Here is a 27,714-nt window from a genome sequence, read left to right as displayed (position 1 = left end):
AAAAAAATATATATATATATATATATATATATATATATATATATATATATATACACACACACACACAAAAGTGTCTTTCATTTTGAGGTCAACAGTCAACTAATAACCCTACACCAAACCTAATGCCACTGGAATAAACCTACTTTTCACATGACTGTAACCGAATATTTCATATTAGTTTGGGCTTTGATCCAAGTTTATGACCAGTGCGGTGCTTCTGTTTGGCTACAATAATGGTTTACGAGGGCCTTAAGCTCTCATTGCTGGCTCAAAGGAGTCACAACATCAACTCAACATTTTCAGTATAAAAAAAAATGGAAAAACACATTTACAACAGCCTTGAACTAAATAATTCAGGCTTTTATGTACATGACAATAAACAGCATTAGATTTAAGTCCAAATTAGAAATATTGCATCTTTTTAAAACAAACATCTGTTTGGGTTTGAATTCATGTTTTGACACTTAAATCTAATGGTATGATTGTTCATTTCCATATTTTGAAGTTTAACATGAGACTGAACTCCAAAATAATTAGTTTACTATTTCAACAAAAACTTCCAAAGGCAATAATTAAATCAGTGGTATCTGGTGGCAAATATTTGATCCACAAGCACCAGGCTCATTGATTCCAAAGTAATTAACTATACAATAAATATACAATAGATGTAAACAATGTGAAAAACCAAAAAAGTAGGACATACCTCTGCAGAAAGTTATTTAATTCAATCAAAATCTTGCAATGAGAAAAAAAATAACAAATAAAAAAATGTAGTATCCAATTTGTACATGTCTGCTCCAGAAACTACTGGGTTCATCCATGGCCGACGCTCTACGCTTCATCCAGGTTTCATGAATATATGTGCAGTGGATATTCAGAGAAATAAATTAACAAGCAAATGGAGAGAAAATAACATCTTCATAGGACTTAAAAATATGGCAGACAAAAACAGATTTAACATGAACAAAACATTATGATGAGCAACTCGGCGGTGCAGTGGTTAGCACTGGTGCCTCACAGACAGAAGGTCCTGGGTTGGATTCCAACACCGTTGATGGGGGGTGGGACCTTTCTGTGTGGAGTTTACCTGTTCTCCCCGTGTCTGCGTGGGTTCTCTCCAGGTACTCCGGCTTCCTCCCACCATCCAAAGACATGCACCGATAGGTTAACTGGTTAATCTAAATTGCCCACAGGTGTGAATGTGACAGTGATTGTTTGTCTCTATATGTTCAGCCCTGAGATGAACTGGAGACTTGTCCAGGGTGTACCCCGCCTTCGCCCCTGTGTAGCTGGGATAGACTCCAGCGACCCTAGTGAGGATAAAGCAGGTTCAGAAAATGAATGAATGAAAACATTATGATGGGCAATGAAGGCCACAATTTCATCTCATTTATATTCAGGAATGAATGTCATTTTAGCAAAATTGTGTAAAAGTTATTCTTAAAGCAGCGAGCTAATAATTAAAAACCATTTCACGATACAGTCTGAAACCACAGACGTCAACAGGGTAACTGCTGATCCAACTAAATAATCTGTTACAGTGCTGTGTAAAAAGTTGGGCATTAAATCGTATCACCAACAGATATGACACAATTAAAGAAAAGCAGTTTCTGTGAATTACAGGCTTGTTATTTTAACCAGAATAAAAGCCAGGGATTGTAGTTTTGTCCTCCGTGAAGCTGTGGCAGCAGCTCAGTCAATGTGAAACCGCAGAGAAGTTGTTCATCTGTTTGACTTTTCCTTCAGTTCATCAGCATGAGCTTCTCCTCGCAGACAGATGGGAAAGCACCACATTCCTCTTTATCCGCCTTCAAGCGACTTTTAAAAACTCACTTTTATAAACAAGCATTTCATTAAATCAGGACAGTGTAGTGTGTGTGTGCATATTTGTGTATGGAGGTTTGTTTCCATCTATATTGTCTGTGCGTTGCTGTATTCAGTGTTGGTTGTGGGTCTGTCTTAGGGGTTGTTTGTGACATATGTGACCATGGTGTTCGTTCCGTGTGTGTTGTGCCAGAAAGTTTGTATCTGTATGTTGAAACTGTTTTCTTATTCTTGTCTTTCCTATTTGTTCTTATCTATGTCTCCTTTATGTGAAGCACTTTGTAACATGTTGTTTTAAAAAGTGCTATATAAATAAAGCTTGACCTACTTACTTACTACAGTGTTGACCATTCAAACAAAACGGACACTATTGTGGTTGCATGTCATGTCAGTTTAGCCAGTCCAGAGAATGCCCCTTCAAGCTTTGAACACAAACAAGAGAGAAAAAAGAAATCAAATATGAGTGATGTATGAGGAAAGATCTGGTACAACGCTGTCTGACTGAACACATAAGACGGAACACAAGGCAGGGGTCGGGGTTTCAAACAGTGTTTCCCACCAAATCTGAGAGCTCAGTCTGGACTGTACAGATGGTTTCTGACCAGTTCCTCCTTCTCTTCCTACTTGCTGGCCGGCGCAGGGGGTTTGGCAGGAGTTGTGGTCTGGAAAAATGGCCCCTCTCCATTTTCCTCACCCATTCCCCTAGTCAGACTGAGAGAATAGTAAAAGAAGAAGGGATGACAGAGACAGAGACATGAAGCGAAGGAGGGGGGTTAGACAGGCAGTTAGAAACACATGCAGAGAACAGAGCGGAGGGAGAAGATTCAACATTCCTTTTATTGTCACTGTATACACAGAGCATACACAATGAAATTCTGATGTGCTTGTTAAAAACCAGTCAGTGTATCTTTTGGTAATTGGATTTTCTTTTCAGAAACAAAAGGAAAACTAGTGGGTAACTGATTTTCATTTTAAAACAGACAAATTAAAATGGAATTTCAAGGTGTTTTTCTTTTTCAGTGTCAAAACAGAGAAACCAAATTTAAAAAACAGATTGATTTTCATTTTCTTTCAAGTAACAAAAAAGAAAGTCCAGAAGTGTCTAACAATATTAATTTTCCTAATTTCATTGTACACACAATGACAATAAAGGCTACTCTATTCTATTCTATTCTATTCTATTCTATTTGTTCATCTGGCTGTTTCTAATCTGTCTGTACATTTCAAAACCAGCAAAACATCAGTTTCACATCAGTTGCTCCTTTACTGTACTGTATCTTGGTTGCTTCCCAGACAAACTGGATTCAGACAATGTTTATCTCCTAAAGATTCTGTTGACATCAGCTAAAAGAGTCACAGCAAAATGCTGGCTACAGAAAGAGCCACCCGCAACAGGCTTTTTTATTTCTATCGCAGAAAACATTTGACTGATGGAACAGCTGACTTTTACCCTGCGGCTCCAGGAGGAGCCCTGAAAAAGGCGCTGGAGAAAATGGACAGACTTTACAAACAGTGACAGTACTAGTTAATAAAAGCATTTGATGTTGTATGCATGTTTGATGTTATAATCGCCATATCTAGACCTCAATTTCATGTTCTTGTTTTGTAAAACTAAAATGTTTATAAAAGTGTCAAAAAAAAACCCCACAAAAACAAACAAACAAAAAAAACCATTTTTGGGTGGGTTTGTGCTCACCGTTAACATAAAGCCTGGATGGATCTTGGCAGTGGTCACTTGTTTCTGATGACTCGGATACAGAAGCAGTTTGTACTGAAGAAAAGAAGAGATGCATTATTCACATAAATCACAAGTTAATGTCAAACAAGTGACGGTCTGGCAAAGCTCCCACCTCACCTCTTTTGTTGTGTGGCTTCCCAGTCCGGCTGCTCCCAGCTTCCCTTGGTTCACATACTGACGGTTAATGCTGCACCAGACATGACAATCTTTTAACTGGACTTCATTATAAGATGATTTGGTGGATTGTGACTTGATTGAAGTTAGAAAAAAGTGACATCAAAGCTCCTGACTGAAATGTAAAGTGGAGTACTCACTACCTGAAGGCTTGAACTTCTGTGGCAAACAATAGAGGGTCTGCACGTGACGTCAGCGCTAGCGGAAGTCACCGCAGTTCCACCCACTGAGTGGCAAAGAGAGGGAGATGAGTGACAGCGTTGGCTTCAATCCTGTCTAAACTGAAGAACAATATTTAATTAAAAATGGAGAAAGAGCTGTTGTGTGATTGATTGTATGAACAGGTTCTTAAAGCAGTCGGAGCTATCGTTTTACAGACACCCAAAGACAAAGAAAAGAGAAGGAGATGGATCCACAAATCCAGGAAACCAAACCTAGATCTGTGGATCCTGTTTGCTGTCAGCTAACATTCATTGATGCTGTATTTCTGGGTAAAATTACACCTTAAATGACCTATTGTTTTGGCTAACGTTCCTCCTTAGTGCAGCTCTTGGTTTCATGATCATATCTTTCATGGTTTTTGTCTTCATTTTGTGATTGTGAACCTTGTGCTCCTACATGATTAGTAAACTAACTGAAACTGAGGCCAACCTAGTTTTACAAATACAGGGGAACTGGAGAATAAAGCTACGATGGAGTATTAGGACCACAGAAGAAAAGAAAAACACTTGTGACTACGAGTATAAAGTCATAAAACATCGATATAAAACCCGTAATTTTATGAGAATAAAGTCGAATACAAAAAGAATCACAATGTTATGAGAATAAAGTTGTAGTTACAAAAAGAACTCAGAAAAATGTCATTCGTTTATGAGATTAAAGTCATATTCCAACAATAAAACCACAATATTACAAGAATAATGTCGCAATTTAAAAACAGGTGGTGTAAATCTGCTAATTTCCCAGAATCCAGTGGTGCCCTGCTGGTCCACAGCAGTAGTATCTGTGTTGGATAAAGGACTGGATCTGAACTAGACTCAGTAAATCTGGGCCCTAGTTTTGGAGCCTTTGGATCAGCTGGTTCTGGGCCCTAGTTTTGGACCCTGGTTGTCAGTCATGATGAAACCATGTATATTTGCTTCATGTAAAAATAGCGCTGATCCCCTCCACCCTGGATGTCCGGATACTCCATTTCTGTCCACATGTCAGTGTTCATGGACCACTTGTTCTTTGGCCGCTCGTACAGATCCATGTCCAGTCCAGTTGTCCTTCATTTAATTTCAGATTTCACATTTTCCCGCTCTGGCTGTGTTTACTGCTATACTCCGTCATGTTGAGCAGGTTGGTTTAAGACACTCAGTCTGACTGAGAGGGGCGTGGCCTGGGGGAGAAGTGATGTATGTGCAGACCCTCTATACTGTAGGAGCTCCAGGTGGTGGCGCTGGTGTCGTTGCTACAAAGAACCATAATGCTGTTCATTTATTGTTACTTCTCTGATGTTCGTTTTCTCTTTCTAGTAACAAAAAAGAAAGTTATTACCTGACAGAAATGGAAAAATGGACCAAAAATGCCTGTCTTTTTCATTTTCTGAGACCGGATGTTGTCATTTTCAAGGAAAGAGCACGAATACCTAGGTCACAAAGATTCTTAAAAACGATGGGTTTGTACAAAATCTGGACATCGTAGACATGCCCCCTCCACTAACGTCTACAAACTCCAGATTTCATATGACCTGGAAAATTTGTACATTGTGTAGCTGTGTTTACTCTCATTTTTGTACAGTGGAATGACTTTTACTATTTTCATTTTATTTGGGAAATGACCTGAATGGAATGATAAGTTACAGATATGGGTTAGAGGTTTTGCAAAGTGATTTATGACTCTTTTAACAATCATGTCAATATCATGACAGTCAGTGGATAGCTTACTTTTGCACTTTAGAACAGTGTTTATCACCTCCTGCTCATTTGTTGCACACAGAAAAATTGAATATGGATTCCTTTTAATGGTTTCATTACACTGGTCATCACCTTGGTTGGGAATATCTGCAGCCAACTCCAGGCACACATTTACAAAAAAAACACTTAAAACGGTTGACTATGTTATTCATGCTGTGATTTACACTATTTTTATCAATAAAGTAGTCAGAATATGTTGCTTTAGTCGGTCCTTGTTTAATTAAGTTGTTCAATATATTCCAAGTTCCTTTTATATTATTCTTACTTTCATATAATAATTTATTATAATATTGCTTTTTGGTAGTTCTGATTATGTTTGTTAATTTATTTCAGTAAGTCATATCTTTGTTCTACTTCTTTAGTTTTTAACTTAATGAACGATTTATAGAGATTATTTTTCTTTTTACAAGCATTTGTTATTTCTTTAATAAGCCATGGGTGTTTTTACTTTCTTTTTCTTTATGCAGAGTTCTTTGGCAGGGCAGTGTGTGTTATACAGAGAAATAAATACATCTAAGAAATTACCATATGCACTCTCCACGTCTGATTCCCAGTAGACTGTACTCCAATCCTGGAGCATTAGACTGTTGTTAAAGGCATTGATCGTTTCTTCGGTTCTTATTGGTTTACAGATAATTTTCATGTCTTCTTTCCTTTTCTTTATGTCACAGTCAAACAGAGTGAAAACAGGGAAGTGATCAGTGATGTCACATATAAGCAGGCCACGGGTGGTTTGATTTCCCATGATGTTAGTGTAGATATTGTCTAGAAATCGTGGCACCGTGTGATGTTATTCTGTTTGGTTTAGTTATTGATGGATAAAGGGACATACTGTACATTATGTCCAAGAAGTCAGCTATAGTTTTTAGTTTAGTTTCTTTTACAAGAGAAAATTGTTTCTCCATCCATTCACTGAAAAGTTCAATACTTGAACCAGGTGATCGATATACGAAGCTTAGAATTACATTTTTCTTCATTTCATTGTGGATCTCTACAGTCACACATTCCATCGTTTCATCTATTTCTAATGTCATCTCTGTTAAGACCATACATTTTACTGATTTATGAATATATAGTGCACCCCTACCCCCCATTTTCTTTCTTCTGTTCATATATCTCGATTCATAATCCTCCAGACAAAAGTCAATACCTTTATCAATGTCAAACCAGGTTTCTGAAAAGACAATGAAACTGAATGGATGAGTGTTGTTGAAATATACTTTGATGGAATTAAAATTTTTATACATACTTCTGCTATTAAAATATATGATTGACAACTTACCTACTGATTTAATATCATTTTCATACTGCTCTTGGGTGAAATAATTGCAATCCGTTGCTATGGTAGAAAGAAAGTTATTATCAGGATCTATCTCTGGATGTGGATCCATTGTAGTTTCAATGTAGTCCAGTGTTTTTTTGACTTTGGCATTAGTTCTCTTCTTTTTATCTAAACAGCATCTGTGTGGTCCTCGTTAATATAGATTTTCGTACCTCAGAGGCATTTGGCTCTCTGTAGTATCTCGGATTTATCCTTGAACTTCTGAAGCCGGACTACAATGGGCCTTGGTCTGTCTCCTTTAGGTTTTCCAGCACGGTGAGCCCTCTCCATCTCAACATCCTTCTGGAACTGGAACTTCTCACTTCAAAGCTTTTTCACTTTTAGCTCTGTGTCCATCCAGCTTTCTCCAGGCGACTCTGCAACGCCATCTATCATCAGGTTGTTTCTCCTGGACTGAGACTCCAGATACTCTATTTTATCAGACACGACCAGCATACTGTCACATACCTTGAACCAGTCTGCCTGGGTGGTGTTACTCTGTTGTTTTGGATTGCCCAACTGTCTCTTTGTATCATCCACATCCTTCTGTGTAAATTGCAGACTGATTTTTAGCTTACCGGCCGACAGGCCATAAGCTATTGTCGTCATGTGGCGTCTGTCATCTGTTACAAAAATTTCAGTCGTCTTCTCCGAAACTACTGTAGCGCCCCTTTGCTCTTCATTGCTTTGACAGGGGTAGCTAACCTGGGTTCTTGTTAAGTATGTAATCTCTTACAATATTAATGATTATTTAAACTATGGTTCTATTTTCTTTTTTATACTATTTATAGTGCAATGTAATTTAATATACTTTTTAAAAACATTTACCCTTGAAATGAACCCTTTTCTAAACACTGTGAGCCAAGCCCGGATTAACCATATGGGCAACTGGGCAATTGCCCAGGGGCCCGCGACCTCTGAAGGGCCCTGGGTAGCTCGGGCATAACGAAAATATCTGGTTATCTTTTGCTTATAAATGAAACTGTCCGCTGCCCGGAGCCATTGCACTGCACAGAAACCCTGCTCCTGCTGTCTGTGACCGTGAGCTGAGACCCTCTCCTCATTGGTCAGTCCAAAAAGCGAATCAGCGGTGACGCAAATCAACGTGCGTGCACTGAGCGGGATGTGAGACGTCAAGAACTACGCGACATACGCGAACCAAACATTGCAAACATGGAGAAGCAGCTAAGTGGGAAGTTTAGTATTGGTCAGATAAGTATTTCTTTGAGAGAAATTGACGGTTTTCCAGATGTTTATAGCAGTGGCGATTTCTCATAGACTGCAAGGGAAGCCCGGCTTCCCCTAAAATTATGAAAATTAAATGGTTAAATATGTTCGGTTGTGTTGACATTTTATTGACTACAAATGTGTTAAAACACGTTCATCTCAAAGATGAGTTCGTTCAAATCAGCTTTATCACAAACCAACGGACGCGATGTTGGTCACTTCTCATACATTCCCGTTGCGCTGTTTACTCCTCCATCTCTGCTCAGTGCATGTGTCTGCAGACTGTGTCCGTCTCTGGGCTTCAACGGGACTGAATGGAACAGTTTTTTTTCATTGCGTCAAAACTGGACGGTAATTGGATAAATGCCACGATGTTGTCCCGCCCCCGGACACCGGGTGTCTCTGCGGGTGAATGGAGCTGTGGGCGGAGCTCGAACGGGTATGCCAGAATCCCACGTGCTGATTGGAGGATCGGTCGAAAGGCTGAATCCCGTTTGACTGACAGCTGTTTTCAGATCTACTCCTTCACTGACACAGTTCATTTTAATACCGTCACACATTCTGCTGGGAAATCAAGAGAGAAAGTACTACGAAATTACTCGTTCATTTTTTGCACTGTAAATAAAACACACTCATTGGACTTCCTTGTTTCAATTGAACATAGTTTCAGTGTTTTCTTGTTTCAGTTCCATAATTTAATCATTTCTTGTTCAAGTTTAATATCGTTTTGTAGATAGTTAAATCAATCAAACTGTCGGCTAGGTCGGAGTGAAAGGAGCATCTGTTTAAAAAGGCTGAAGTCTGACACCCACAACACACTGGGCCAAGGCAATCTAAGCAGCCTAGCTCTGCTGGATATTGAGAGGACACTGGTCCAGTCCCTGAAAAAGACGCCTACTTGGTACGATAAGGTTACTGAGCATTTTCTTAATTCTTTTTTTTTTTTTTTATGTAAGCAGACAGTGAGCTTCCCCTGTCTAAAAGACGAGCAGCCGGCACTGGTTTATAGTATTTAGTATATGTAGTATTTAGTATTAAAATGTTTAACCCTTGCCTTGACATGCCTTGAATTGTGATGTGTTTTCTGTTTAAAAGTTAAACTGGGACCAAAATGTTTATTTTAGCAGATTATACTGCATTATATTTATTTTTTCCTTGTGGTGGCTCCATGAAAATGTTGAGATATGTTTATTGTTGAGAGAAAGCAGATTTCAAGATGTTTACATTGCACTTACTTTAACTCTCTTGTTGAATTCTGAGGTGACAAGGGGATTTCTGTTTAAAATTCATATCTGATTCTATCAGATTATGTTTGTGTTTTGTCTGTGGGCTTTTTCTGACGATTCAATACATTTGTGTTGGCAAAAAGTGTTGTTAAATAAATACTGGATACTTTGGAAATGGTTTATTTATTTTTTGTGAAAATGGAGGACACTTCCCTCTCTTTCTAATGTAGTGGATCAATTTTAGATTATACTGATGATGATGTGTTTTGTTTTCATGTCATCATATGCAAGTGAGTGGCCTTGACAAGAGGCTATAGTAGTGCACTTATAGTTCTACGAGCATTTACACATTTGTACATCAAAATGCAATTGATAATAGTTAGATATTGGAGTATGGGGTATGTTTACATATATTCCTGGAATTTATTCTGTATTTTGCCAGATTATAGGGATCCTGGGGTTGTGATGATGGGGCCCTTGAATATTGTTGCCCAGGGTACAATGAAGTGTTAATCTGGCCCTGCTGTGAGCACTTTAACCACACTGTATGCACTTGAAATCTTCCCTTTACAATGCAAAAACACACACACAGTTTATAAGGGCTGTGCAGGCCTGTGCGCTGCAGCCTAAAACCAAATGGCCTCTTTACCTCATCGGGCAATAAAAAAACAAAAAGGTACCTGTATCACCAGCTCCCGAGAAATGTTAATCCCTACGTCCAGGGAAAAGGAAATCCAGAATCCGGTAATCGGCAGTCCTCCTGTCCGTCAGCTCCATTGTTGCTGTGGGCTCAGTCTGGGTCCTCCGTATATTCTGCAGTTAGCGGTTAGCTAACCTGCTAGCTTAGTCCGTCCATAGCTAGCCACATGCAGCTAACTTACTGAGGTCGCAGTCTGTGTTTTTTAACGTTGGACTTCTAGTCGAAGTGCTGTTACAACACAGTCTCTCACCATTAAAGTCACGTTTGTGATCTGTCCGACCACTTTCCCGAACTAAACTGGTGTTCTTTTCTTCCTGAATACACTGTCTGTGTTATTCCATATTCTCATACACGCACGCGGCCGTCGTCTTCACCAGGTTTTCTCTCTTCTACTTCCTGTTTCCTGTTCCCCTTGACCCCGAACTATTCTCCAAGCTCATAATACACATAACATAAAATATACATTTTCATTACTTTTTAACAAAACATAAAATATTTGCGCAACTTTCCCATATTATTATTATTTTTAATTAAGTATTTTAACAAACACTTTGCATTTAACATCCTGTAAACAATACAATGCATGAACTCAACAAAGTTACATACCTTTTCACAAATACATGATCTTTTTAATACTCCCACACTGAAATAGTTTTAATTTTTAACCCTTTGTATTCCACTTATGAACTTAGGTATTTATGTATTTATGCTTTTTTTTTTTTTTTTTTTTTACTTTTTAACACACACCCATCCCCTTATTTCCATCGGGCTACACTACAATTCCAATTGACTTCAAACTTGGTATACAGCTTCTTTATGATGATGTCAACAAAAGTTAGTGAAATTATTTGGACCTGGATCTGATTCTGGATTTGGTGCCACTTTGAAAAATGTCCCCATTATCAGAGATAGGAACTGGATGGATGCAGTAACTCAGTAAATCTAAATGATATCCAGTGTAAATTTCTCCAGTCCAGCCCTGATGGGGAGATGACCCAAACATAATGTCCACATGCTGATCAGGATCTTCTTCTGGATCTGGAACTGACACAAAATTTAACATGGGCTCTTATGGGGAAAACATTTCAATCGTCTTTTTCTCTGAAACTCCAGTTCTGATTGACTTCAAACTTGGTATACAGCTTCTGTATGATGATGTCAAAACAAGGGATTGAAATTATTTTGATCCGGATCTGATTCTGGATTTGGTGCCACTTTGAAAAATGTTCCCATTATAACAGACAGGAAGTGGATTGATCCAATAAATCAGTATCAATGATATCAAATTGGAATTTGAATTTTTTACAGATCTGATTGGAATATGACCAAAACATGGGCTATTTCTGCAATAGAATAAACACACAGAACTGGATGAGAATAAATGGATCTGGATACATTTCCCAAAGCTTTGAGTAAAAAAAAACACAAAAAAACAGTCCAATTCTGTAAAAATGAAAATGTTTACATGTACAAGCTGTACTTGAACAGAACATGAACAAATATGAACGACCTCAACATTCTACAGAACGGTCAGTGCAATGTTACCAATATCCTGCCAGTTTATCATTTACACATGCATGTTCTAACTCACAGATCACAGTGGATCCACAAACACAAAACATGTAATAACAGACAGAATATTATTCAGATTCCACATCCTTCTCTAAAGACATTTCAGTTTGTTCATATTTGCTCTGGTTCACAGTTTTTGTAAAAGGGTTAGTCTAAATGTAAACATTGTGTAATTTGGCTTTTTTTTTTTTTACACTAAATGAAAAGAGGAAAATGAGTGTTTTTCATTATTTATAGGTTCTTATAATAGTATTTTACTGGTCTGACCCACTTTAGATTGAACTGACTTAAAACGACTTTAACATCATTGATTGTTCATATCTTCAGTATAATTTTTGCATTTCACACATTGATCCCAGAGGCCGGACTGGACCCTTCAGCGGGCCAGGTTTGGCCCCCGGGCCGCATGTTTGACACCTGTGCACTAATCTATCAATACATGTAGAGGAACTGAAGTAGTTGGATCAGTGACAGTGGATGGAGACATTTGGTTTATGTTCAGTTCATGATATATTTTGCTGGAAAAGTCACATTTTCCTTTTTTTTTTTTTCCTGATTTCATCTAATAAGGTTTGACTTTACTTTTATGAACATCTACATGAATTAAATGTAGGAAAATACTTGCTTTACACTGAAAAATGCAGAGGATAATGTTTTAATAAATGGTGATGAATCACTGAGGAAAGGTTAAATGTAAATGAAATTGATGACAGAATTACTTTCTTTGTGTTCCTTTTAAATTTAAGGCTGAGATAATTAATATATAATTAATATTCTCTAGTGGGAAAGTGATTGTTTTGAAGTGATCGTGGGTCCTGGTCTGTGGACCTGGTTCTGGCCTTTGATTCTGATCTGTAGTCCTGTTGTGGGGTTCCAGTCTGTGCTCTGTGACCTGGTCCTGGTCCTGATCCTCTGTGGTTTCTCCTACAGATTGAGGCTCTGAAACTCTTCTCTCAGGCTGAACTGGTTTCCTGGTTCCTGGAACACAGAAACAGCAGCAGAAAACTCAGCGTCCACGTAAGTAAAAGAAACTAAGCCGGCCAAAACCAAAGACACATTCATACAGTTACACAAAAGATGACTGACTGCAGGGTTAGTGGTAGCTCACAGGAACACACTGTTTATCCCACCCCCTTTAATACAACACTAATTAGATCAATACAAGAAGTCTACACACAAATATGTGTATGTGTGTGTGTGTGTGTGTGTGTGTGTATATATATATATATATATATATATATATATATATATATATATATATATATATATATATATATATATATATATATATATATAGTACAGGCCAAAAGTTTGGACACACCTTCTCATTCTTCGCATTTTCTTTATTTTCATGACTATTTACATTGTAGATTCTCACTGAAGGCATCAAAACTATGAATGAACACATGTGGAATTATGTACTTAACAAAAAAGTGTGAAATAACTGAAAACATCTCTTATATTCTAGTTTCTTCAAAGTAGCCACCCTTAGCTCTGATGACTGCCTTGCACACCCTTGGCATTCTCTTGATGAGCATCAAGAGGTAGTCACCTGAAATGGTTTTCACTTCATAGCTGTGCCTTGTCAGGGTTACTTAGTGGAATTTCTTGCCTTATTGATGGGGTTGGGACCATCAGTTGTGTTGTGCAGAAGTCAGGTTGATGCACAGCTGACAGCCCTATTGGACAACTGTTCGAATGCATATTATGGCGAGAACCAATCAGCTAAGTAAAGACAAACGAGTGGCCATCATTACTTTAAGAAATGAAGGTCAGTCAGTCTAGAAAATTTCAAAAACTTTGAATGTGTCCCCAAGTGCAGTCGCAAAAACCATCAAGCGCTCCAACGAAACTGGCTCACATGAGGACCGCCCCAGGAAAGGAAGACCAAGAGTCACCTCTGATGCTGAAGATAAGTTCATCTGAGTCACCAGCCTCAGAAATCGCAAATTAACAGCAGCTCAGATCAGAGACCAGATGAATACCACACAGAGCTCTAGCAGCAGACACATCTCTACAACAACTGTTAAGAGGAGACTGCGTGAATCAGGCCTTCATGGTCAAATAGCTGCTAGGAAACCACTGCTCAGGAGAGGCAACAAACAGAAGAGATTTATTTGGGCCAAGAAACCCAAGGAATGGACATTAGACCAGTGGAAATCTGTGCTTTGGTCTGATGAGTCCAAATTTCAGATCTTTGGATCCAACCGCCGTGTCTTTGTGCGACGCAGAAAAGGTGAACGGATGGATGCTACATGCCTGGTTCCCACCGTGAAGCATGGAGGGGGAGGTGTGATGATGTGGGGGTGCTTTGCTGTAGAGGTAAGATCTTAAGCCCAAGCCCGAGTCCGACCCGACCCGAATTTCGGGCCGGGTCGGGCCTAAAATGTCAATCATTACGTTCGGGTCGGGCCGGGCTTCTCTCTCGCTGACTTTTTTTTTGCCAACCCAGTTCAATGACGGGCCGTCATTGTTCTTCTTTGTCTCTCTGCCTCTCTCTCTCTCTTAAAGTGCCGCGCTAGATTCTTAAGGACGTACTGCTGCTGTGGTTTATGGCCCAATTTTCAACCCGTCAAAATGACGGACGGCCTTAAATTTTTCCCGTCAACTCTTAAAAAAATCCGTCAATGATGGAAAATTGTCGGTTAATGTAACCTCTGCAGACACAGAAATATAAAAGATGTAAATGTTTATACAGTCTTGTTTAACTTTGATTTCATTACAAAAGACAGGCTTTAATTTGTTATCATAAATCACCCCTCTTCCTCCCGAGTCCTCACAAATAAAATATGAAATTTCGGGTTTGCTTCGGGCTCGGGCCTGCAAATCAAGTTAACTGGTCGGGCTCGGGCTGGGTCGGGCTTTAATACCCGTGGGCCTGGGTCGGGTCGGGCTGGATTTTTTAGGCCCGATCTTACCTCTACTTTGCTGGTGACGCTGTTAGGGGTTTATTCAAGATTGAAGGCAACCTGAATCAGCATGGCTACCACAGTATCCTGAAGTGACATGCCATTCCATCCGGTTTGCGTTTAGTTGGACCATCATTTATGTTTCAACAGGACAATGACCCCAAACACACCTCCAGGCTGTGTGAGGGATATTTGACCAAGAAGGAGAGTGATGGAGTGCTGTGCCAGATGACCTGGCCTCCACAGTCACCGGACCTGAACCCAATCGAGATGGTTTGGGGTGAGCTGGACCGCAGAGTGAAGGCAAAAGGGCCAACAAGTGCTAAGCATCTCTGGGAACTTCTTCAAGACTGTTAGGAAACCATTTCAGGTGACTACCTCTTGAAGCTCATCAAGAGAATGCCAAGAGTGTGCAAAACAGTCATCAGAGCTAAGGGTGGCTACTTTGAAGAAACTAGAATATAAGATATGTTTTCAGTTATTTCACACTTTTTTGTTAAGTACATAATTCCACAGGTGTTCATTCATAGTTTTGATGCCTTCAGTGAGAATCTACAATGTAAATAGTCATGAAAATAAAGAAAATGCAAAGAATGAGAAGGTGTGTCCAAACTTTTGGCCTGTACTGTATATACACACATACATACATACTTACACACACATAATTTTTTTATGCTTAATTCAAGCAAAAAAATCTGCCAATGGACCAAGTGAAAATTATCTTGTTCAGATTTCTTGAAGTCTGATTTTCCAGATCTATTGTCTATAAATCAGTTCTTCTATCTGACTGAAAAGTTCCTCTTCAGGTGATTCTGCCTGATTTTTTGTGGGATCAGATATTTGAACTAGAAATGAGACAAATACATGTGGACAGATGTAGATTTTTGCAGTGCACTACATAGAAACCCATATAAATACAGTTGGCTATAATCCATAATAATATGCATTGTTCCTTCTAATTTTCACTATATATGACTATTTCAATGATCTTTTTATATATCCCACAACTCTATTAGTTTATATAAAATATGATCTATACTACAACACTTCCATGTTCTGCTGTAATATTCACCGGTGTCATTAGATTTAACGTTAGTCTTTGTTTCACCCATGTCTCAACGCGCTGGTTTTCTGGCCCTCGTCAGGTGGTTGGTTTCGGCGTGGAGGAGAACGACCCTTCAGACCAGAGCGTCCTCTGCCCCTCAGACGGCGCCGACAACCCCCCGTCGTCCGCGTACGGCGAGGTCAGCGAGCTGAGCTTCCTGCCGGCCTGGACGCCGCAGCTGCAGGACGCTGCGCTCATCACCGACATCAGAGCCTTCACAGCATCACTGCCGCTCCACCCCTACCACCAGATCCTGCACTAGGTCGGCGTCAGCGGAGCCCCGCCTCCGTCTGGGATGATGCTGTAACTGTGGCGACCGCTGGCAACAACATCCACACTGTGTGATCAGAGAAGAGGCAATGTTTGTTTTGGTGTTTTTTTTTGTGATGCTGCGTTCACAACCTGCGGGAAAAAACTGGAAAAGACATGAAGATGAGGCTTCGATTCGGTTTTCTGCCCCTTTAACAAAATACTTGTGCATTTACGGTCGTATTTACAAAAAAAGAGAGAAAAAAAAATCTTCTCTGATTTCTCATTTTCTTTAACCTAACAGCCAAGCACTTAAAGAAGAAAAAGTCAGCAAAAAAGATTAAAATAAGTATAATAAACAAAAGTAACATTAAATCAGATTGTAAAAGCATGAAAAGAGACAGGATTGAAGCAGCGCTCTGACCTTAGGCCTAAAGCTGCAGGTTCCAGTTCAACTCCACAGGTAACATCTGGAGAGGATGCTGCATAAAAACACATCTGCTAAAATCCTAGTTTTATACAGAAACTGATCGTAAAGTTACAGATTACAACTGAAGCTTTGGATCATCATCATCAAATCCTTCTGAAAACCACCGTCACGACAGTTTGATCAGACTTTAACACGTAAAACCATATGTTCTGCATCTGTTGAATCTTATTTTGTGTATTAACAGTAAACTGATTCCTGCATAAAAAAAGGTACAAACATACAGTTTTACAACACAAATACATACCAGATGAGGTTTCTCTAGACAGGGATTTTTTTTCCCAGGCGCAGTGAATGCAGCGTGCTGACTCAGGGCTCCAGTGTGTTCAAATAGAAACCTGCGGAAAGGCAGAAAAATCATCTGTTCCTTCAGTTCCTTCTGTGACATATCCATGTTCATACTGTAATATTTGTGAAATATGAATGTATAGACTAACGGCGTCCGTTGGCCAGTGATGTGACCAGTGACTTTTAATGACAATAAATATAAACCTTTTAACTTTAGTGAGCGTATTCTTATTTCTAGCAGTCAGTTTTCTACATGGTCCAGGTCAGCGTTGGTTCTCCTGCTCCATTTATCGTCTGTTTTATTTTTTAACAAATCCCATCTAACAGATGGTTCTCACTTTGTTAGCATTAATAATGAATCCTCTCAGTGCGCTATAGTTAGTTATGGAGTACCTCAAGGCTCGGTTCTTGGACCAATACTGTTTATCATATACATGCTTCCTTTAGGTAACTTAATAAGAAAACATTCCATCAACTTTCATTGCTATGCTGATGATACCCAATTACATTTATCCATTAAACCTGATGAAGCCAATCAGCTAGCCAAACTACAGGTGTGCATTAAAGAGATTAAAGATTGGATGAACAACTGTCTGCTGTTAAACTCAAACTAAACTGAAGTCATTGTGTTTGGACCAAAAACTGTTAGGAATGTGGTGTCCAGCCAAGTAGTCACTGTGGATGGTGTTACCATGGAGACCAAAACCACTGTGAGGAATCTAGGCCTTATTTTCCGTCAGGATCTATCGTTTAACTCTCACATAAAACAGATTTCTAGAACTGCTTTCTTTCATCTGTGTAATATTACTAAAATTAGACAGATTTGAACACAGAGCGATGTAGAAAAATTAGTCCACGCTTTTATTCCATCCAGACTAGATTATTGTAACTCACTTCTCTCAGGCTGTCCCAAAAAGTCCTTAAAGACCCATCAGCTAATCCAAAAGTCCTTACAGACCCTTCAGCTAATCCAAAATGCTGCTGCCCGTGTACTCACTAGAACCAGTATCACAGACCATTTTTGTCCTGTGTTGGCTTCTCTGCACTGGCTCCTGTTAAAGCTAGGATAGACTTTTTTTTAAAGAATATATTTATTCAATTTTCATTTTTTCAAAACAACACAAAACAAACCCAAACAGCTCAGCACCACAGTCAAAACTGAAACAGGGATTCATAGTCAGCATGGAGACAGATACTCCTCACATTCATATCTATACAACAAAAAGTTCATTCAAGAGCAGATGAAAACTCGAGATAGAATTGAGGACACATTTCCCTCAGTATAGTCCAGGAAGGGTTTCCAAATGTGATTGAATATGTCGATCCTAGAGTGTGTCAGGCATGTCAAAAAGTTAAGTGGAATGTGCTTCAGTATCAGCTTCCTCCTTCCAGAAACAGAAAGGGTTTATCAGAAGTCCAGTGTAGTAGTATGTTCTTTTGGGCACAAAAAGTTAAAATATTATATAGTTTCCTGTTATGTTTGTTACTGATCCACCTATTTGGTAAGCCAAGGAGAAGAGATAGAGGATCAAAATCAATGTGAGTTTTGAGAATTTTTCTAATTTCCAGTAGGACAGACTCCCAGTCTCCTTGAATGTTAGGGCAGGACCACAGACAGTGTGTGAGGCTGCCTTCATATATTCTACATTTGAAACACTGTGGAGAAGAGCCCGGTTTACATTTAGATATACGGTTTGGCGCCAAGTGGGCTCTATGTAGCAGTTTAAGATGTAAAGCCCAAGAACGATTGCAGATAGTAATTTTTTTGGCCACATTCCAAATTTCCCTCCACACGTCTTCTGTGATATCAATATCCAGTTGTCTTCCCCAGGACTGAGTCAAACTAGGAGAATCAAGCTTACAATGACCTTTCAGAGTTTTATAGCACAGACTAAGTGACACCTTCCTAGTTCCAAAGAACAACTTTTCAATGTCCGAAACCTCATTGTCTTTCATTAACGATGTTTCTTTTTTAACAAAGTCTCTTATCTGAAAAAAGCGAAAAAGATTGTTTTTCCCTATTCCAAAGACTTCAACAACTTGGTCAAATGACATGAAAATTCCTTCCTTAAAAAGACAACCGAAAGTGGAAATGCCTTTAGTTACCCAGTCCTCAAAACCTGAATCTAGCACACCTGGAAGAAAGTCCGGATTATTGACAATAGGGGTGAAGGGGGAGGTTTTCCCAGTTCTCCCTTCAATGTGACGAGCCATTCGCCAAGCCCTGACTGTATTAGTGATTATTGGGTTATTACTAAATTTATTTACCATTTTCATGTTTTTCAAAAAAAGCAAGCTTTTAAGAGGGCATTCACATACTGAGGCTTCTATGTCCAGCCACACTGCAGATGAGTGTTCACAGATCTACTCAGGTATATAATAAAAGTGAACTCACCTGATATTTTTTCAGATCTGGCAGATCCAGGCCTCCCATATGATTTGGAAGCTGTAATGTTGACATTTTTATAAGAACCCTATTTTTTTTGCTCCAAATAAAGGAACTGAACCAGCCTTTTATTTTTTGGATCAGCTTGTGTGGAAACAGAATAGGAATCATTCTCATCGGGTAAAGCAGGCGAGGAAGAATGTTCATTTTAAGGAGTGAGATCCTGCCTATGGGAAGGCTGGTCCAACGTTCAAGGTCTTGTTTGATTTTGTCAAGTAATGGGACAAAGTTAGCCTTAAACATCTGATCAAAACAGGGAGTGACAAAAATACCCAGGTATACAAATCCTGCAGGTGACCACTTAAAGGGAGAATTGGGAAGGTGGTGTTTCCCCAAAGGCATAGCCTCAGATTTTGAGAGGTTGATTTTATCGCCAGAAAACAAACTAAACTCACTGATAATTGTAATGACCCTATGAACTGACACAGCAGGCTTGGAAAGAAACAACAAAACATCATTGGCATAAAGAGAAATTTTATGGACTCCTTGCTCAGTGTTGACTCCAAATACATTAGAATCACCTCAAATTAGCTCAGCTAGCGGTTCAATTACAAGAGTAAACAGAAGAGGGGAGAGAGGACAGCCCTGTCTGTTTCCTCTCCCAACCTCAAAGTTTTTAGACCTAAGTCCATTTGGAATAACTGCAGCCAGAGGACCATTATAAAGGATTTTAATCCAGTTGATAAAATTAGAACCCAACCCAAATTGTTGTACAGTGTAAATCAAGTAGGACCACTCAACACGGTCAAACGTTTTTTCTGCGTCGAGGGAAACCACCAGACCATTCACAGCGTGCTGCTGACAGAAGTGAATTATGTTTAGAAGACGTCTGAGGTTGTTACACAAATTGTGACCCTTAATAAAGCCTGTTTGATCAGTATTTATTACATAGGGCAAGATACTTTCCAAACGTGTTGCAAGAATTTTAGACAGAATTTTTTAATCAACATTAAGCAATGAGATGGGTCTGTAAGAGCCACAATCTTCTGGAGGTTTTGTTTTTTTGAGAATCAAGGATATATTGGCTTCCCTACGAGAAGGGGGGAGGACATCAGTGCCCAGCATCGCGGAACGTCTGCCAACGAGAGCGCAGCGTCACGAACGCCAGCCAACGAAGAGCGCAGCGTCGCAGAACGTCAGCCAATGAGAGCGCAGTGTCACAGAACACCAGCCAATCAGAGTGTAGCGTCACAGAACGTCAGCCAATGAGAGCACAGCATCACAGAACGTCAGCCAACGAGAGCACAGCATCACAGAACGTCAGCCAATGAGAGCGCAGTGTCACAAAACGTCAGCCAATGAGAGCGCAGCGTCACGGAACGCCAGCCAATGACAGTGCAGCGTCACGGAACGTCAGCCAATCAGTGCGCAGCGTCATGGAATGCCAGCCAATCAGAGCGCAGCGTCACGGAACGCACGCCAATCACAGCAGAGCGCCACAGAACACGAGCCAATGACAGCAGAGCGTCACAGAACGTCAGCCAACTTAGACCGAAGCATCGCAGAACGTCAGCCAATGAGAGCACAGCGTCATAGAACGTCAGCCAATGAGAGTGCAGCGTCACAGAACGTCAGCCAATGAGAGCACAGCGTCACAGAACGCCAGCCAATCAGAGCGTAGCATCACAGAACGTCAGCCAATGAGAGCGCAGCATCACAGAACGCCAGCCAATGAGAGCGCAGTGTCACAGAACGCCAGCCAATGAGAGCGCAGCGTCACAGAACATCAACCAATCAGTGCGCAGCGTCACAGAACGCCAGCCAATCAGAGTGCAGCGTCACAGAATGCAAGCCAATCAGAGCGGCGCGTCACAGAACGTCAGCTAATGAGAGCATAGTGTCACAGAACATCAGCCAATCAGAGCGAAGCGTCACAGAACATCAGCCAGTCAGAGCGAAGCATCACAGAATGTCAACCAATCAGAGTGCAGCGTCACAGAACGTCAGCCAATGAGAGCGCAGAATCATAGAACATCAGCTAATGCGAGCACAGGATCACAAAACACCAGCCAATGAGAGCATAAGGTCACACAACATGAGAGCCTGATCCTTAGTTTTTCTCTTTCCTGATATGCTCTTACACAGTTATTGTCAACTTTTTTTTTTTTTTTTTGCCATAAATAACTTCTATATACAAATGCAATGGAGAACAACATCACTTTCATCCAAACATGCAGTCCCTTATGCCTTGTGGCCCTCCCCGCCCTCTCCACCCCTGGTCAGTAGGTGGCAGTACTGGGTCCATCTGCTGGTATGTCAACCATAAATAAAGCACAAACTAGAAGCTGCTCCTTCCGTGTTTAGTCACATCCACTTATCTAACAGTTGAACAGCTGATTTCCACGTCTCACATCAACATGGGGGACTGGAACCGAGGTATTTGTTTTTGACACGTATTCACTGTTAAAAACCCAGGTTTGAACTGTCAGTAGCACACAGTTAAAGTTCCGTTCTGTTATTGACATGTAAAGGGCTGTATGTAGGATGTAGATAGTCAGATCATGTACAAGTAAAAGCCTTTAGCCTCATTAGCTGGCTAACATACTGAAGAATACTGTTAGGGATCACACTAAAACACTCAAGTAATACACATTACGAGACATTTTACTGTTTTTATTTCTTTTTCAGTTACTGTTTCTATCATTCAGTTCTTTCAAGGATATCTTGAGATTCTTATTCGCATTTATACATTACGCGTTTCAGATTTGTAAATGTCTTTTTAGCTCATAGAATTATAATAATATATTTTCCTAACATTATCAAACAGGTCACAGTTCTGTGGAGGACATGTTGGATTCTGAAAACAAACGAATGGCTGAAAATCTGGCATCCAAAGTGTCCAGACTGAAATCCGTGAGTTGCCAAGTTCTCTATTGAGCTAAGTGAACATCTGGGTCATTTATTTTTGGCTAAAACAATACTTATGATTACGCAGCATGAAAGACATATATGTCTAGTTTAATAAACTGTGTTCATTCAATTTGTGCTTGAATTACAACTGGATATATAAGAAAATATATGAAAATACAGTGTAAATTAAGAACGGTAAAATTTGTAAATGAATGTATTCAGCATAAATTCAGAATGTAAATAGCAATATGGAAATAAATATGTTCTAAATATATGCCTGTGTCTAATCTTATATTTCATAATAATCAAATACTATAATGATTTTGAATGTTATTTAATTTATTTATTTATTTATTTTTTTAAAGCATAAAGATGTGTATTAAATATAGTAATGAAACATGTGGCCAAAGACTGATCATTTTATCAGGATCTTAATAAAATCTTTGATTATTATTTCTGGTGCATCACACTGAACAAACACCTCACTCTGTTACTTTTTTGGATTCTCACTCTGTTACCATGAATTATTGTCTTTTAAAACTAAAACAAAAATGATATCAGTTTCATTTCTGGATATAATGTACTCTCATATATTAAGAAAAGTGTGGTACACTAAATATTTGCACTTTCCTTGAGGAACAGCACTTTTTGGTATTTTCTCCAAACCTTGAATAACTGCTGTATATTTTTCCTCACTCCGTTACAGTACTTTGTCAGGGATGATAAATTCACATTTTTATTAAATATTTGGTTATTATTCTTTAATGGCATGTTAAAGTACTTGCTTAGACCTACAATTTGAGCTATTATGGTTACTGCCAAATTAATTGTTAAAAACAGATATGGAATGATTAGTATTACTGCACAGTGCTTTGTCACTTCGTTACTCGCTTGGCCAGGCCCTAATCTTATAATTTCAAGTTCATTCATACATGATGATGAAAAAACTAAACATGGTAGTGAAAACAGTGACATAATCACGGGAGGAACTGGTGTATGTTTTCAATCTGTCACAGTGTTCCCTTTATGTCTGTAGTCTGATGCTAAGAGGATGTATAAATACCTTTTAATGTGTCATAATGACATTAATCTGCTGTGTGTCTTATAGTTGGCATATGACATTGACAGAGAAGTAGATGATCAGAATGACTATCTGGACGGCATGGTGAGTCTGATGTGTATGTTAGTTATAATTCATCACCAGTTTAACACATGTTTTTTGATCAGCATCATTAGACAGTCTCTCTTAGATATTTTTATTTTGCTACATATCAGACCTTGTGAACCACTCAGATGAACAGATTTTATACTTGTTTGACTCACAATTGTTAAGGAATATTAATTAAAAGCTAATTTGGTAAAACCAGTTTCAGCGTCTGCAGTATCTACAGAGAAATTAAATAAATGCTGACTTTATCAAGCTCTCTTTGTTTAACTTGTACTATTGTAATGATAACAGCATTTCACACAGTATAAAACACCTAAAATTTCTTATTTGAAAAGAAAATTTGATTGGTGTAATAGCTAACTAAAGTACAGCCACCCTTATAAGTTACATTTAATCATCACAAGCATGAGTGGTTGAAAAGTTTTCACATGCAAAGAGATGTGTATGTATAGTATACACAGATATCAGATCCATATTTTACAATCCTGATTACTGAAACGATTAATCGATTAATTGTTTGTTAGACATGTCTTTTCCACACTTTTTAGCATTTTTTCACTTATTTGAATAATCATTTAATCAAATCGAATCATATAAAATAATTGATAGATTAATTGATAGGTGTCGCTCTATTCCTGATCATGTCTGGGAATCATTTCAATGAGATTGCTTAGATTAACTCCACATAATACTAATAATAATCATCTGTCTTGTTCTTCCTATCAGGACTCAAACTTCCTGAGTGCAACAGGCCTACTGACCGGCAGTGTCAAGCGCTTCTCCACTATGGTTCGGTCTGGTAGAGACAACCGCCGCCTCCTTTGCTATGTCTCCGTTGGCTTGGTTCTTGTCTTCTTCTTGCTCTACTTCCTGGTCTCCCGGATCCAGCGCTGACAGCATATGGAGCCAGATGTGAAGCTCAGACTGATCTCACATCTGGTTTATTGAACTCCTTCTATAGACTTTGTAATGAGCCACAGAGAGGAAAGAAAAAAATTAGTGAGATAACATCCAGGTGAGTGTCTTATCTGGCCAGCAGGGGGTGTCGGCACACCTTGCATGAACCCTAGGCGTGTCGGTGGGTTGGGGTTAGAAAACTGGACTCTTAGACATTTTAGAAAGAAAGCTCTGGTATGGAGCCTGAATTTAGTACAGGTGGGAGCTGGCCTCCAACACTGCTGAGTGTGACATTACATCACATCAATACAAAGCCCCCTCCTCCAAAGATAAACTGGACAGCATCATTAAAGTCTGTCTGACCTAGACATCCCATCAGACTGTCCATACCTGCCTCCTAATCTAAGACTTTACACCATCACGTCTGAGGCTGTACATCTGCAGTGAAGAAATGTAACCAGTCAGTGATATTTTATACCCATTAGAGCTGTACTGGAGCAGTATGAATACTAAAGGACTGTCATGTAGTTTATGTTTGAAAAGTAATGTCATTCCTTATCAGGTCACCCAGGCCTCCCCAGGTTATGGAACTTCACAGAGTCCTAAAGCTATTCTACAAATGCCTTTATAATTTAAAATTATTGTTTTTTACACTCAGTCTTTCTATCACTGTGTATTCTAGAACTGCAATGATTTATCAATTAGTTGTCTACAACTAAATTAATAGTTAGCTATTTTATTTTGAACATCCTTAACAGATTCCAGTATTTTTCAAGTAGGGAAAAAAGTCCAAGTTGTCTGATTTCAGCTCTTTAAATGTGAGTATTTTCTGGTTTCTTGATCTTCTTTATGTTGATCAATAATATACCTTTGGCTTGGCAAATGAGACATTTGAGAAAGTCCTCTTATTTTTTTAGGAAATATGTTTCACCATTTTATGACATTTTAGACACCAAACTGTTAATTGATTAATTAAGAGAATAATAACAAGGTTTATCAACAATGAAAGTTGCAGTTCTAGTGTATTCCAAACTTTACCAGGTTTTTTTTCCCATGTGTTTGGGTTGAAATATGTGGAGAAGACCCAAGAAACCCTATAGATAATTTTGTGTTTCTGTTGCTCAAATCAAACTAATAAATTATATATTACCTGAAGCAAGAATCTTTGATTTACAAATTTAGACTCGTCACTTACTTTTATTTTTTACATCCATATTTTGACAGAGTATTGGTTGACTGTCTTGGTAAATACACTGTACCTTCAGAACTAAAACATCGACATCTTAACAATATCATTGTTAGTAACTTTGAAAAATGTCAAGATGTTTTATTACTCCAACAGGTGACTTTGAATACACGCACTTAAAAAAATTAATTTAACTTTGATGCCTTAACTTAAAAAAATTAGAAGTATAAAGATTTTGGAGAAGAGCGTCAGGGTTTGTGAGGTCCCATTAACTTAAAGTAACATCAGTCCCACTGATAAGAGCACAGAAATTTACTGACCTCTAAACTCACAACTGAGGACCAAAGTTTACACAGATGACACAGCATATTGTGACTCTTTTTTTTTTTTCTTTTTTTTAACCCTTTATTGGGCAAGTGACTATTTTTGGTAATTTCCACAAACATTAAATATGGGGCCAATCCAGTGCCTCAGTGAGGTCAAGAAGCATGTTGGTTTTTATAACGCTATAGAGTGATTCAGAGAGATTTTATAGACATTTTGAAGCTTTAAATAGTGAAAATGAGTGATTTTTATCAGTTTATGACCTTATAACAGTTATTTTATTGCATGAGTTTAGTGCTGTTCAGCTGTTTTATGTCAAGATGAAGGAGACTGTTGTCACAGCAACCGACGAGGAGATAGATGGCGATGTCCAATAACACACTAAGGTTGAAATTTTGAATTTCAGAGTATTTCAATTATGTAGTGCCCTATAAAGGGTTAAAGAATGACAAGCTGATGTTCAAACAGGTGTGTCTGGTTGCTTCACATCCTTTCAGTTCCCTTTTAGTATTTTGGATTTAATGATGGGACCTGTCATCTGTGTGTATTTCACGGACAGCAATAGTTTATCAGTCAATGAGTGGATCCTGATTAAGTGACACTGATACCAGACACATGCATACATATTTACTTAAATGAAGAAAACAGATTTGAAGAAATGAAAGTGAAATCATTCAAAGGAAAAACACAACTGTATGTGTTTAGAATAAAGTTCAATTTTTGTGTAATTTGACATGATGTTTCTGTTCTGATTTTGCCCATCTTCTCTTTAACTGGAAGTGACAGTTTATAAGTCAAAATGTAAAATACTTGATGTTACTTGTGATGTTTTGGAGGTTTTCATCATCAGAGGTGTAGTTTGCCACCTGTAAACACTGCAGGTTGAGATTGAATACATTAACATTTTTTTTGTTCTGTTCATTTTAACAGTGTTTACAGATCTGATCACTGTGTCACATCCTCAACATGTTTATTCATTGTATTTTTTTATTTTTTTTTTACCTAGATTACTGTTAATGATGTAACATAAACTTAACTGATTGTTTGAACTGCGTGGTTGCTTGGGCATAACTCACATTATGAACTTTTTTTTTTTTTGCTTATGGAGGATCTGAAACAACAAATAACATTACAGTGGTTTATTTTCCTAGGGTAATACATGGTACTACAATTAAACTTGTTATTCACTTTCACTTTGATTTATTAGAAAACGACATTGTAGTTCACTGTTTTTCACTTAGTTTCTGCTAATTTTCTGATAAATACAAGTGAATAACATATTTAATAGCAGCGCCATGTATTACCTAAGGTACAAACAAATTAGACCACCAATATTGTGCAATGTTTCATGTCCACTTGAAGGTTGGAGATTATGTGAGGTATGCAATATTTCAAGTATTTTTCTAAGACATCATGTAATATTTATTTTCATAATCAGAATGAATTTTAGAGATTGAGGATGCATCTATGGGAATAAATAAATCTATCAATTTGGCTTGTTTCCCTTTGATTTTTTGTGTGTAACTTACTGCTATTCTGTCTGTGCTGTCTATTTTATGTAATTTAACCCTTTTGTACATACTGGTCACTACAGTGGACATTTATTCTACAGCTGTTCTCTTGTATATTCATGGATTTTATTGTTTTAGTTCCGTATCAGCCAACACAGTGGACACTTAAATGCATCATCCCATACACTGCAATTCATACCATTACTGTAACTTTGCTGTTCTTGATAAACTTGATCTGCAGGAACACGTTTGTGTGTAAATCAATTCCTTGTTATTGCTATGAGACTAATTAACAGGTTTTTTTTAAACAATTTTTTTGTGTGCATATTATCTCCATAAAGTGAGTAATAACTTATATTAGAATATGTTAAAATGTGACAAAACATCAGATTAGCAGCATTTTAAAATATTGTAGTCATAGTTTTCACACAGTATATCAGTAAATACATGTTTATTTGCTTCAAAAATTAAACATAGTGTCCAGCTGAGTGGATATTTTTGCAATTCCATGAAAAATAGGTTCATAAAAAAATTCAATCGCAATGTGTTTTTTT

General features: G+C 38.4%; 1 protein-coding gene across 1 annotated transcript; it reads left to right on the top strand.

Annotated features, from left to right (window-relative positions):
- Positions 1–21,510: 21,510 nt before the first annotated feature.
- On the top strand, positions 21,511–27,144 carry bet1l (Bet1 golgi vesicular membrane trafficking protein-like). The gene is made up of 4 exons (XM_030135935.1): positions 21,511–21,600; positions 21,992–22,077; positions 23,183–23,239; positions 23,969–27,144. The coding sequence occupies exons 1-4, from the start codon at positions 21,582–21,584 to the stop codon at positions 24,134–24,136; spliced, it is 330 nt and encodes a 109-aa protein (XP_029991795.1). The 5' UTR covers positions 21,511–21,581; the 3' UTR covers positions 24,137–27,144.
- The last annotated feature ends 570 nt before the right edge of the window (positions 27,145–27,714 follow it).

This window comes from Sphaeramia orbicularis, chromosome 6, assembly GCF_902148855.1.
Source record: "Sphaeramia orbicularis chromosome 6, fSphaOr1.1, whole genome shotgun sequence".
Taxonomy (NCBI): domain Eukaryota; kingdom Metazoa; phylum Chordata; class Actinopteri; order Kurtiformes; family Apogonidae; genus Sphaeramia; species Sphaeramia orbicularis.
This window is presented reverse-complemented; position numbering and strand designations above follow the sequence as displayed.